The sequence below is a fragment of the Triticum aestivum genome, chromosome 1B (genome assembly GCF_018294505.1).
Source record: "Triticum aestivum cultivar Chinese Spring chromosome 1B, IWGSC CS RefSeq v2.1, whole genome shotgun sequence".
Classification (NCBI taxonomy): Eukaryota; Viridiplantae; Streptophyta; class Magnoliopsida; order Poales; family Poaceae; genus Triticum; species Triticum aestivum.
Genome location: NC_057795.1, coordinates 407,959,056 through 407,972,300, shown reverse-complemented (window position 1 = coordinate 407,972,300; position 13,245 = coordinate 407,959,056). Strand labels below are relative to the sequence as shown.

The window sequence follows — 13,245 nt, the reverse complement described above, 5'->3', positions numbered from 1 at the left end:
ACAACCCCAAATCGTCTGCCCGTGTTCGTTTGGGTTAAAACGGACAGAAATCGCAGCCCAACACGCGGGAGCAAACAGACAAATGTCCGTTTTCGGTCTGCTTTCGACCCATTTCCGGCCTAAGTTTGGGTCGCGTTTGCGGCCAAACGAACATGCGCGGACAGTCTCGACGCTTGCCCTTGTCCGCCCCTGGCCCGCCCGTCGGTGAAACACCCATTCCTTTTTCTATTCCCCCTCCCCCCCCCAAACTCCGGCCGCACACCCCGCCCTTGTCCTTTCTTGTCCTAGCCGTCGTCGCCTCCGCCGTGGCCGTGTAGCTGTCGAGCAGGACCACGCGCTCTCCACAGCACGAGTTGTGTCCAATCCCCACCCAGCTCAACCGGCGGCCGGATTTGGAGCGGATCTAGCCGGATTTGTGCGTGGCAGGCTACTAGAGGCTGCGGCGTGCCATGGATTGTCCGAGTACCGGTCCGCACAGCCCCGGCAACACCCCCAGGCTGCATGCGGGTACTAACTCCCCCTCTAGCCGCTTGGATCTACCCCGTTGGCAGTTCGTCATACACCAACGGCTGTCGTCCGGGCTCGGTGCTGGCCCAAATGCTCGTCGGCACACCGATGCCGCTCATAAAGTACGACGACTGTCCACTGAAGGTCGTGCGCCGCGTGTCTACAACACTGGAGCATCCCGAATGGGTGTTTGTCAAGTGCAAAAATGAAGGGGCATGTGCTAGTTTAGCTTCGGTTGCGATTCTGGATTCAGTTTGTTTTACTTACAATCAAATATTTATTGTGTAGAATGGATGCAAATTTTGTTTGGGAATAAGAATACATCGATCTACTGATAGCACGCAATTTAGTAGATGTTCGTGCACTTCTTGCGAGAGTAGACGCTAGAGATGAGAGTAGATGTGCGGAAGCAACTGTTGGAGATGTATCAATAAGTATGTGACTTGTTTGTGGAACTATGTATTGTATGATAATCGTTCTGATGGCCGCTAGTTGATAAGGTTATGCGGACACATATCCTTGACTAGTATACGACTCGGTTGATGACTATGTTTCACAAGTCATGTGCATGGAGATGCTAAACCGATAGTGTGGACTCAAGGATGGAGATCACCGAGTCGGACATGCCCACTTTGAGACGCAGCAAGATATTGTCATCTATTAGTCTCAAGTACATTGTCTATGCCATGTCCTAGACCTGAGGTCCTCGCATGTTCTCGGGATGAGGATCGACTCACTTAGAGTCTATCAAACGCTACTCCATAACTTGGTAGGTATAAAGGTAGCTTTCGGGTGTGTCGTGAGACATTGCTGCGAGACATGGTTGACCAAGATGGGATTTGCCCCTCCTATATGGAGATATATTCTCTGGGCCCTCTCGAGTGATCAGATTCAAAAAGCATGGCCATGCGAGTTGGGTTAAGTGTTAAACCAAGTTCGGGAATCTGTATCACGGTTTCGAGAAGAGAGCTCGAGCTACCACAAGGGTAACAAGTACTCGCCTTGAGCTCGACAACAAATATCGTGAGGCAAAAGAAATGTTACATATGACACATTGTCGAGGTTCGTCAAACGACTTTACACACACATGGGAGCTGGCACGTTCTGCTAGGAGCCGCTACCAACTATCGACTCTGGTAGTGTCCATGTGTATGTGAACCTATAGGGTCGCACACTTAAGGGGCTGCAGCCCATTCGGATCGGATCCGAGTGGAAAATGGAAGCAGACTCCCAGTGGGCTCAAGTGTTCAGCCCACCTTGGAGGTCTATATAAAGGGGAGTGGGCACACCTCTTAGGGTTGATCTTTTTCCTCCCTGGACAGCCACTGCCACTCCCCACGTCCAGGCCGCGCAACCGGACCAAGCAGTCCGCTGCTCGACACTGCTCCCTGCACGTGTGGATACCTTGGAGGCATCGCACTTTCACTGCTCGGATGAACCGTTCGAAGGATCCACGAGGAACCGTTCGAGGGAGGTCACCGTTCGCGTGTCTTCGTTGTTCGCGGGAGATCAGCGACGCGAGGAGGAGACACCCTGGGAGATTTGCGACGCGACGCGACGCCCTGAGATATGTGATGACTTGGGAAGAACCCTAGCTTGTTCCCTCTCTCTCTTGTGGATGATTTGGATCAACTATTTATCCATGTGTATATTTTGTTGCAATATGTGTTACTTTTCCTTGTGAGCTTGTATTCTTCCTCAAATCCACCTCAAATTCATGAATAGCAGGTCATCACATAGACTTGCCCCGTATCATTGGGTCTATCTTCGATGTCGAATGTTTTCCCCGTCAATTCGCCTTTTGGTAATCTGGTTAAGGAAATCAAGGTCTTAATGGAAGAACGGGGTTTAAACCTCTTAAGATAGCTAGGTCACATAATGGGGCACCTCATTATCTCGCAAATTATGTGCGGACAGCTCGAAGCACCGCTTGTTGATTGCATAGGGGCCCGGATTTTCTTCAAGAAATTATACTAGCAGATTGTAAGCCTGTTGCCATGGAATAAAACTCTTTGATTCCCCGCCAAAAATAATCTGGCAAGGTTTAGGTTTAAAGAAAAATATTGTTAAGGTCTCATAAACTGACGCCTAGCTAGGACACAAATGAATTAATCCGTCAAGCTTAATATGTGGCAAAGTTCCCCTTGAAAGAAAACTCAGGTAAAGCTCTGCCTATCATATCGAAATGACAATGATAAGCACCTGATTAATCTCTATCATTCCATAACTAAACCCAGATGACTATCAATGGATGGATCTGCAGAACCAGCATATCATACTGATGGTACCATCAAAGATGGACATGGCTCCAGCTTGTTCATTCATGGTCTCCCTCACCTCACGCACGCTTATAATACGCCAAATGAATGGACGTAACGTAATCCTCGATATCGGCCTAGCTTCCGGTGTCTATGCGCGCCCATATTTCCGTGTCCTCTGATGCTTTCTCAACTTGCTTATACATAATCTAAAATATGTTTTGTAGCATGACAAGGTATTGCACTGTTTGCGTGTAACATGCATGAACGTGTAAGGGTGTTGCTCAACTTGTTGCCATATCTCCAGAATTGGTAAAGCGTATCATGCTTAAATCTTGTCGTATCTCTCTAAAACAAATGATACATCGAGAGGACAACCTAGAAGTCTTGAAACCGATCGAATCACACATGGCCACGTCTGATCATGCATACATACGTAAGCTACTACGTCAAACAGCTCGATGCCATGCGTGCATGCATCCATATCACCAGGCTATAAATACAACACTCTCTCCAAGCTCTCATGCATCCCAAACCCAAAGCACTAGCTATATTACTCTAGCACGCCACACAATCATAATGGCATCCAACACTGCCCTCTTCGTCGCCCTGAGCCTTCTCCTCTCTGCCGTCGCCGCCCACGGCTGCGGAAGCACCTATTGCCAACCGCCGGCCGTCGTGCCGACACCAACCATCGTCGTTCCGCCGCCATACCATGGAGGAGGAGGGCACGGCCACGGCGCCGGGCAGTGCTCCATCAACGTGCTCAACCTGAGGGTGTGCGCCAACGTTCTCGGCGGGCTGCTCCGCCTCAAGGTTGGCGTTCCGGCGCACGACCAGTGCTGCCCGCTGCTCCAGGGGTTGGCCGACCTCGACGCCGCCGTCTGCCTCTGCACCGCCGTCAGGGCCAACATCCTCGGCCTCCACCTCAACGTGCCTGTGGACATCAGACTCCTCCTCAACCACTGCGGCAAGAAGTGCCCGTCTGGTTTCACTTGCCCAGCCCATTAACGGGCGTACTGTTGCATGGGCGCCGAATAAGATTTGCTTTCCGTACTTTGTCTTTTATTTCATCAAATGTGGATCTAATCCACTCCCACATTTCAATTGTGTAACCAGTCCTGCTTATTTGGCAAACAAGTATGTACTCTTCGTATTGATAAATATCATCAGTGAGCAATAATTATTACTCTAGCTAATTGTCCAATTGTAGCTTCTTACTTCTTGCGAATTTGTACAAAATACTACCTCCGTCCTGGTTTGTTAGTCCCCTTTGTAATTTGTGCTAAATTTTGATAAAAGATTTAATTGACAAAATGTTACTGCATGTGAACAAAAATTATATCGTTAGATTCGTATTTGAACATAGTTTTCAATGGAATAATTTTTTGTGACATGCATGAACATTTTGTTAGTTAAATATATGATCAAAAATTGGCACATATTATAATAAGGGCCAATAAACCAGGACGGAGGTAGTAGCTTGCAGCTTTTTCTAGAAATGATCCACTTTTATAGTTATCATTAACAAAGAGGGAAAAAAGAGCGATCAACGGAATAGTTGCAACATCACCATACACCATTAATTATGGCAACCCTAGGTAACAGGGAAGGTGCTCCAACGACAGCACCTCCATGAAAGAAATGAAGCGCAAACAACGTTGTACAACTACTAAGGTCAGTTAATATGTTTTCACCCTTGAAGAGAAGTCTACGTAAACTTCGAGCAGTGTTTTCAACAAGAAAACAGCACGTGAATGCCGTCATTTCTAGGTTCAACCAATAAAGGGTCGAACCTAGAGTTTTGACCCTTTGGAGCTCGTGACCCAAAGCGTGCCACCTAATCGAAGTCAAGTGGACATATGTTGTTGAGTTTGAGCAACGTCTATGGACATCCACTGTCGACACTGATCCATGATGATGAGAGTCCAAGCCGCCCATGTCGAGCCGATTTAGGCTAGTCATGTAGGGCATCTCTGACAAGGGTTGGTCACACATCGAGCAGAAGTAGGGTTGCAAGATCTGCCGTTGCAGATGCTTTCATGGGCCATGTCGAGTACTCCAACCCCAACACCAAGCTTGTGGGGAAGATTCGTCCATGTAATTCAAGACCTCCATGTCTTAGAACTTGGGGAAGAACTCTAGCTTGTTTCATCTCCTCTCTCTCTCTCGCTCTCGCTCCCCCTCCCCTCTCCCTCCCCCTCCTCTCCCTCTCGCTCCCCCTCCCCTCTCCCTCCCCCTCCTCTCCCTCCCCCTCCCTCTCCCTCTCCCTCCCCCCCACTCTCTCTCTCTCATGATTTGGATCAACTATTTATGCATGTGTACCTTTTGCTACAATTTGTGCTAGTTTTCCTTCTAATTTCCTCCTCGTTCTTCTGTTCTTTGTCGATGTATAAATGTGTTGCCTAGTCTCTTCTATCAGATCGGTCTTTTGGTTGCATTGGTTAGAGCATGCACTTCTACATGGTATTAGAGCCAAGAGGTCTTGAGTTCAAGACCCAGCTGGCGCAATTAAATTGCAGCCCACTTTCGGTCCACATTTAGGCCCGAGGGAGCCATCACATGAGAGGGAGTGTTGATGTATAAATGTGTTGTCTAGTCTCTTCTATCAGACCGGTCTCTTTTGGTTGCATTGTCTAGAGCATGCACTTCTACATTCTTTCTCAAATTCACCTCCAATTCATGAAGATAGGGCCATCATAGCACTTGCCTTGTATCATTGGGTCTACTGAACGCCATTCTTACCCTAGCAGCATGCTCTCATCATTGGCGGCGTCCTTGTTACATTAACAATGCCCATGGTTAAGAAAATAGAATCATTAACAAAAAATGAGTTGGTACAGAGGTCTGACTAGGGATCTTTGGTGTTTATCTTTCTACACATACAACTAGGTTTTCCTTTTAACCTTGCATTCAAGAACCATTGTAATTCTAGCATAACATATAAACTTAGTTGTGAATATGGAAATAGAATAATAACTATTTATTATTTGTCTTAGGGCATCTCCAATGCTGAACCCCAAACCGGACACCGCATTTTTCTGCGGACAGAGGGGGACCAATCCGCGACACTGATGTGGGAGCGGGCCATCCAACTATAGTTGCATACATTTCAAACCGGAGTTTCAACAAACCGAATGAATTACATGCAAACCGGAAGATTCTCATTTAAACCAAAGCACATTCATTACATTTTCGGCATATTCTAATTAAAAAAGCGGTCAAACCTAAACCTAGCATGCGGCGGTGTCTGTCCCCCACATCCTTGTTGTTCCCTTCCAGCGATCTTCGGGCTCATCTCAGCGTCTCCATGAGCGGCAGCAATAAGATCCCCGAAGTGAAGGTGTGGTCGCCGGAAAGGAAGAGTAGAACGTGGGAGATGGACCGGGCCACGTGGGTTTTAAGGCCCCGCCGCCTCCCATGCCCTACTCATTCTCATTGCATTCTGTGACCTGTCCGTCGTCAGTGGACGTGAGGTCCGCAATGGAAGTGGAGGGCCCGACACGCTTGTCGTCCCATCGGTGCAGCCAAACAATATTTGTCGATGGGTAGGACGCACAGCTGGCAGTGTTCTCGTCCGTGATCACCAGCGCCGCCTCCGTGTCCGACTGCGCCGCTTGTACATTGCGAACGGCGAGTTGAGTGTGGGCGGCCTCGTAGAGCGTCTGCTGCTCGGAAATGGAGATGGGGTTCGCAACGACCATGGATGCCACTACTTCCTCGCTCACGCATTGTAGATCTGGCTCTCCGTCAGCCGATGTTGCTCGAGGAGAAACAAGTTGTACCGATGCTCCTCCTGTGCCTACCAGAACAACGACATAGGCGCAGGCGTCAGCTACTCCTCCACCATGATGGCGTTGAAGTATGCTTGTGCTTGCTCCATCGCCAAGTCTACATGCACCAGCGTGGACTGCGATGCGAAGTCATCATCGGAGCCAGTCTCCATTATGGAGTTATCATCAAAGACCTTCGAAGAGCTGGCCGGCATGCCAGCCTCTATCCGCCTGGCACGACGGCTCTGCCAAGCCAGCTCGTGCTTCTGCTCCGTCGAGAGGTTCTCCCACAAGGCGTTCCCGCTCGCAGTCATGGCAGATGTGGTGCATCGAAGAAAGATGTGGAGCGGATGGGTTCTGGTGTGGTGTGAGCCGTGTGTGGCTGCCTAATAGTGGATGCTAGTGAGGCCAAGCGTTCGGGTGCATCAATGTGTGTGCACCAGAGTTGGTTTTCGGGGAGCCTGTTTAATGATAATAGTTAGAGGGACGAGCATTGAACAGGGTTGTTAGGATTGATTGGCTAAGATTTGATTAAGCGAGGCAGCCCACCAGTGAAAATCAGTGAGAGCCAATTAGAGGAGAGCATGTATCCTCGTATGTGAAAGTCCATGGTTTTTATCTGTATGTGGTGTATTATCGCGTTTTCTGTTTATGCTGTAAGCAGGTGACGGGCAAAAATTGGTTACTCATGATTTGTGGGTTTTTAATTTGTCATTAGTCAGGCGCACGGGCCCACCCTAGAAATCAGGGGGCGGTTTGATTAGCGTTTTAGGCTGGTCATAGTGGGGAGTAACTTAGACTAGTGTCATATGCATGACACTAGTCTAAGTTACTACCTTCATAATGCAAAGTAACATAATAGTAGTATCATGGATGGCTTTATTTATTAACTTGTAGACTCATCTTGTCTCGGGAAGCGCTATGTTACAGTAACATATTATGTTACCACCTCTCATTAACTACTTGCCACGCAAGCAAAATTTTCTTGAAATGCGCTATGTTACTACCTAAGTTACTCCCACTATGACTAGCCTTAGGAAATTACCTAGGTTTACGTAACCGATGTTTGTAGGTGTAGCAATTTTGAACAAACACCTCCCTATGGGAAAACAAGGAAATAATGTCACCAATGAGAGTACTAGTGGTACTAAGATTTTTGTAAATCTGTTAACGGTAAGAATAGCATCATTTCTTTTTTATGGACACTATAGTGATTATAGCGATGCAAAATTTGGCAACTCGGCCATGTTAGAAACTATGGACTATGCGATTTACCTTGTAATTTCTCTACCCACTTATCCCCCTGAGGAAAAGTTGGATAAAAAATGGTACTGATTTTCATGTATCTTTGTTATACTATCAACCTTACTACCGAAATTTATTGCTACATTTAAGAAGTCAAAGGAAAGATGTGTGCTTAAGGGAATCTCATGCATCTTATAAGATCGTGGAAAGTGCATCACAACCCTCTAGCCTCAATATGCATTGTGAGGGCACCACGAAAAAGACAAAGGAATTAAAGGGTAGACCGGATAGCCCACAATTTTTAATAGGCCAAAGTTCCTCTAGGCACCGAAAACTGCCAGGAGCATGGGCACTCATGCCTGAACAAATACAAGAATTGATTGTCTATGAGTGCTACCTCTTGAGCACTGCGTTGGTTTTCTCTTGAAGACGAAAGGGTGATGCAGCAAAGTAGCGTAAGTATTTCCCTCAGTTTTTTGAGAACCAAGGTATCAATCCAGTAGGAGGCTCCTCAAAAGTCCCTCGTAGCTACACAAACAAACAAGAACCTCGCAACCAACGCAATAAAAGAGTTGTCAATCCCTTCATGGTAACTTGCGAAAGTGAAATCTGATAGAGATAATAAGATAAGATAAATATTTTTGGTATTTATGATATTGATTGGAAAGTAAAAAATGCAAACAAAGTAGATTGGAAACTTATATGATAAAAGATAGACCCGGGGGGCATAGGTTTCACTAGTGGCTTCTCTCAGGATAGCATAAGTATTACGGTGGGTGAACAAATTACTATCGAGCAATTGATACAAAAGTGCATAGTTATGAGATTATCTAGGCATGATCATGTATATAGGCATCACGTCCGCAACAAGTAGATCAAAACGATTCTGCAACTACTATTATTAGTCCACACAACGACCGACTCCTGCCTGCATCTAGAGTATTAAGTTCATAAGAACAGAGTAACACATTAAGCAAGATGACATGATGTAGTGGGATAAACTCAAGCAATATGATATAAACCCTATCTTTTTATCCTCGATGGTAACAATACAATACGTGCCTTGTTGCCCCTGCTGTCACTGGGAAAGGACACCGCAAGATTGAACCCAAAGCTAAGCACTTCTCCCATTGCAAGAAAGATCAATCTAGTAGGCCAAACCAAACTGATAATTCGAAGAGACTTGCAAAGATAACAAATCACACATAAAAGAATTCAGAGAAGATTCAATTATTTCTCATAGATAAACTTGATCATAAAACCACAATTCATCGGATCTCGACAAACACACCGCAAAAAGAGTTACATCGAATAGATCTCCAAGAAGATCGAGGAGAACTTGGTATTAAGATTCAAAGAGAGAGAAGAAGCCATATAGCTAATAACTATGGACCCGAAGGTCTGTGGTAAACTACTCACAACTGATCGGAGAGGCCTTGGAGATGATGTAGAGGCCCTCCGTGGTCGATTCCCCCTTCGGCGGAGCACCGACGAAGGCTCCAAGATGGGATCTCGCGGATACAGAAGGTTGCGGCCGTGGAATTAGGTTTTCGTTGTTCTCCTGGATGTTCTCGGGGTACGTGGATATATATAGGAGGAAGAAGTAGGTCGGTGGAGCCACGAGGGGCCCACAAGTGTGGGGTGCGCGCCCACCCCCTTAGGGCACGCATGGCACCCTCGTGGCCGCTTCGTTGACTTCTTGACGTCCACTCCAAGTTTCCTAGTTCGCAATTGTTTCAAAAGGATTGCTCCCGAAGGTTTCATCCCGTTTGGACTCCGTTTGATATTCCTTTTCTTCGAAACACTGAAATAGGCGAAAAAAACAATTCGGGCTGGGCCTCCAGTTAGTAGGTTAGTCCCAAAAATGATATAAAAGTGTAAAGTAAAGCCCATAAACATCCAAAACAGGTAATATAATTGCATGGAACAATTAAAAATTATAGATATGTTGGAGGCGTATCAAGCATCCCCAAGCTTAATTCCTGCTCGTCCTCGAGTAGGTAAATGATAAAAACAGAATTTTTGATGTGGAATGCTACCTAGCATAATTCTCCATGTAATTTTCTTTATTGTGGCATGAATGTTCAGATCCAAATGATTCAAAATAAAAGTTCATATTGACATAAAAACAATAATACTTCAAGCATACGAACAAAGCAATCATGTCTTCTCAAAATAACATGGCTAAAGAAAGCTATCCCTACAAAATCATATAGTCTGACTATGCTCTATCTTCATCACACAAAGTATTTAATCATGCACAACACTGATGACAAGCCAAGCAATTGTTTCATACTTTAGTTTTCTCAAACTTTTTCAACTTTCACGCAATACATGAGCATGAGCCATGGACATAGCACTATATGTGGAATAGAATGGTGGTTGTGGAGAAGACAAAAAAAGAGAAGATAGTATCACATCAACTAGGCGTATCAATGGGCTATGGAGATGCCCATTAATAGATATCAATGTGAGTGAGTAGGGATTGCCATGCAACGGATGCAGTAGAGCTATAAGTGTATGAAAGCTCAACAAAAGAAACTAAGTGGGTGTGCATCCAACTTGCTTGCTCACGAAGACTTCAGGCATTTTGAGGAAGCCCATCATTGGAATATACTAGTATATGACACTGACAACATAGGAGTCTCTCTATTATGAAGATCATGGTGCTACTTTGAAGCACAAGTGTGGTAAAAGGATAGTAGCATTGTCCCTTCTCTCTTTTTCTCTCATTTTTTCTTTCTTTTTTTCATTTTTTCTTTTTTTGGCCTTTCTCTTTTTTTATTTGGCCTTTCTCTTTTTTTTATAAAGTCCGAAGTCTCATCCCGACTTATGGGGGAATCATAGTCTCCATCATCCTTTCCTCATTTTGACAATGCTCTAATAATGAAGATCATCACACTTTTATTTACTTACAACTCAAGATTACAACTCGATACTTAGAACAAGATATGACTCTATATGAATGCCTCCGATGGTGTACCGGGATATGCAATGAATCAAGAATGACATGTATGGAAGAATTATGAAGGTGGCTTTGCCACAAATACGATGTCAACTACATGATCATGCAAAGAGCAATATGACAATGATGATGCGTGTCATAATAAACGGAACGGTGGAAAGTTGCATGGCAATATATCTCGGAATGGCTATGGAAATGCCATAGTAGGTAGGTATGGTGGCTGTTTTGAGGAAGGTATATGGTGGGTGTATGGTACCGGCCAAAGTTGCGCGGCACAAGAGAGGCTAGCAATGGTGGAAGGGTGAGAGTGCGTATAATCCATGGACTCAACATTAGTCATAAAGAACTCATATACTTATTGCAAAAATCTACAAGTCATTGAAAACAAAGTACTACGCGCATGCTCCTAGGGGGATAGATTGGTAGGAAAAGACCATCGCTCGTCCCCGACCGCCACTCATAAGGAAGACAATCAATAAATAAATTATGCTCCAACTTCATCACAAAGCGGTTCACCATATGTGCATGCTACGGGAATCACAAACTTCAACACAAGTATTCCTCGAATTCATAATTACTCCACTAGAATAACTCTAATATCACCATCCTTATATCTCAAAACAATTATCAAGCATCAAATTGCTCATAGCATCCAATTCACTTTCTATGATAGTTTCTATTATACCCAACTTGGACGCCCATCATTCTAGGACCAATTTTATAACCATAGCAAATACTATGCTGTTCTAAAAGACTCTCAAAATAATATAAGTGAAGCATGAGAGATCAAAAATTTCTACAAAATAAAGCCACCGCCGTGCTCTAAAAGATATAAGTGAAGCACTAGAGCAAAAATTATCGAGCTCAAAAGATATAAGTGAAGCACATAGAGTATTCTAATAAATTCCAAATCAAGTGTGTCTCTACCAAAAGGTGTGTACAGCAAGGATGATTGTGGTAATCTAAAAAGAAAATACTCATATCATAAAAGACGCTCCAAGCAAAACACATATCATGTGGCGAATAAAAATATAGCTCCAAGTAAAGTTACCGATAAACGAAGACGAAAGAGGGGATGCCTTCCGGGGCATCCCCAAGCTTAGGCTTTTGGTTGTACTTGAATATCTTGGGGTGCCATGGGCATCCCCAAGCTTAGGATCTTGCCACTCCTTATTCCATAGTCCATCAAATCTTTACCCAAAACTTGAAAACTTCACAACACAAAACTCAACAGGAAATCTCATAAGCTCCGTTAGTGCAAGAAAGAAAAACCACCACATAAGGTACTGTAATGAACTCATTCTTTATATATATTTGTGTTAAACCTACTGTATTCCAACTTCTCTATGGTTCATACCCCCCGATATTAGCCATAGATGCATCAAAATGAGCAAACAACACACGAAAAACAGAATCTGTCAAAAACAAAACAGTCTGTAGTAATCTGTAACTTTAGAATACTTCTGGAACTCTAAAAATCCTACTAAAATAGAAAGTCCTGAGAAATTTCTCTATTGATCTACTGCAAAAAGAATCAACGCAAAAGCACGTTTCTATGATTTACTAAAATTATTCTCATGCGCGCAAAAGTTTCTGTTTTTTAGCAGAATCAAATTAACTATCGCCGTAGGTTATCCTATAGGTTCTACTTGGCACAAACACTAATTAAAACATAAAACCACATCTAAACAGAAGCTATATGAATTATTTATTACTAAACATAAGCAAAAAGCAAGAAACAAAAATAAAATTGCGTTGCCTCCCAACAAGCGCTGTCGTTTAACGCCCCTAGCTAGGCATAAAAGCGAGAATAGATCAAAGTATTGACATCTTTGGCATTCAATTCATAAGTAGCTCGCATGATAGATTCATAAGGTAATTTGATTTTATTTCCTGGAAAGTGTTCCATGCCTTTCCTTAATGGAAATTTGAATCTAATATTCCCTTCCTTCATATCAATAATTGCACCAATCATTCTAAGGAAATGTCTACCAAGAATAATAGGACATGCAATATTGCAATCTATATCAAGAACGATAAAATCTACGGGCACATAATACCTATTTGCAACAATAATAACATCATTGATCCTTCCCATAGGTTTCTTGATGGTGGAATCCGCAAGGTGCAAGTTTAAAGAGCAATCATCAAAATCATGGAAACCTAGCACATCACATAAAGTTTTCGGAATCATGGAAACACTAGCACCCAAATCACACAAAGCATAGCATTCATGATCTTTAATTATAATTTTTATAGTAGTTTCCCACTCATCATAAAGTTTTCTAGGTATAGAAACTTCCAATTCAAGTTTTTCCTCATAAGATTGCATCAAAGCATCAACAATATGTTTGGTAAAAGCTTTATTTTGACTATAAGCATGTGGAGAATTCAACATAGATTGCAACAAGGAAATACAATCTATTAAAGAACAATTATCATAATTAAATTCCTTGAAATCCATAATAGTGGGTTCATTGCTATGTAAAGTTTTGAC

The 13,245-nt window shown here is 43.8% G+C and overlaps 1 protein-coding gene across 1 annotated transcript; it reads left to right on the top strand.

Annotated features, from left to right (window-relative positions):
* The first annotated feature begins 3,306 nt into the window (after window positions 1-3,306).
* Window positions 3,307-3,959, top strand: LOC123091873 (cortical cell-delineating protein-like). The gene has a single exon (XM_044513478.1). The coding sequence runs from the start codon at window positions 3,345-3,347 to the stop codon at window positions 3,774-3,776; it is 432 nt and encodes a 143-aa protein (XP_044369413.1). The 5' UTR covers window positions 3,307-3,344; the 3' UTR covers window positions 3,777-3,959.
* Window positions 3,960-13,245: the final 9,286 nt, after the last annotated feature.

Coding starts and splice junctions, on each gene's coding strand:
- LOC123091873 (XM_044513478.1), top strand. CDS start 3,345: ATGGCATCCAACACTGCCCTCTTCGTCGCCCTGAGCCTTCTCCTCTCT.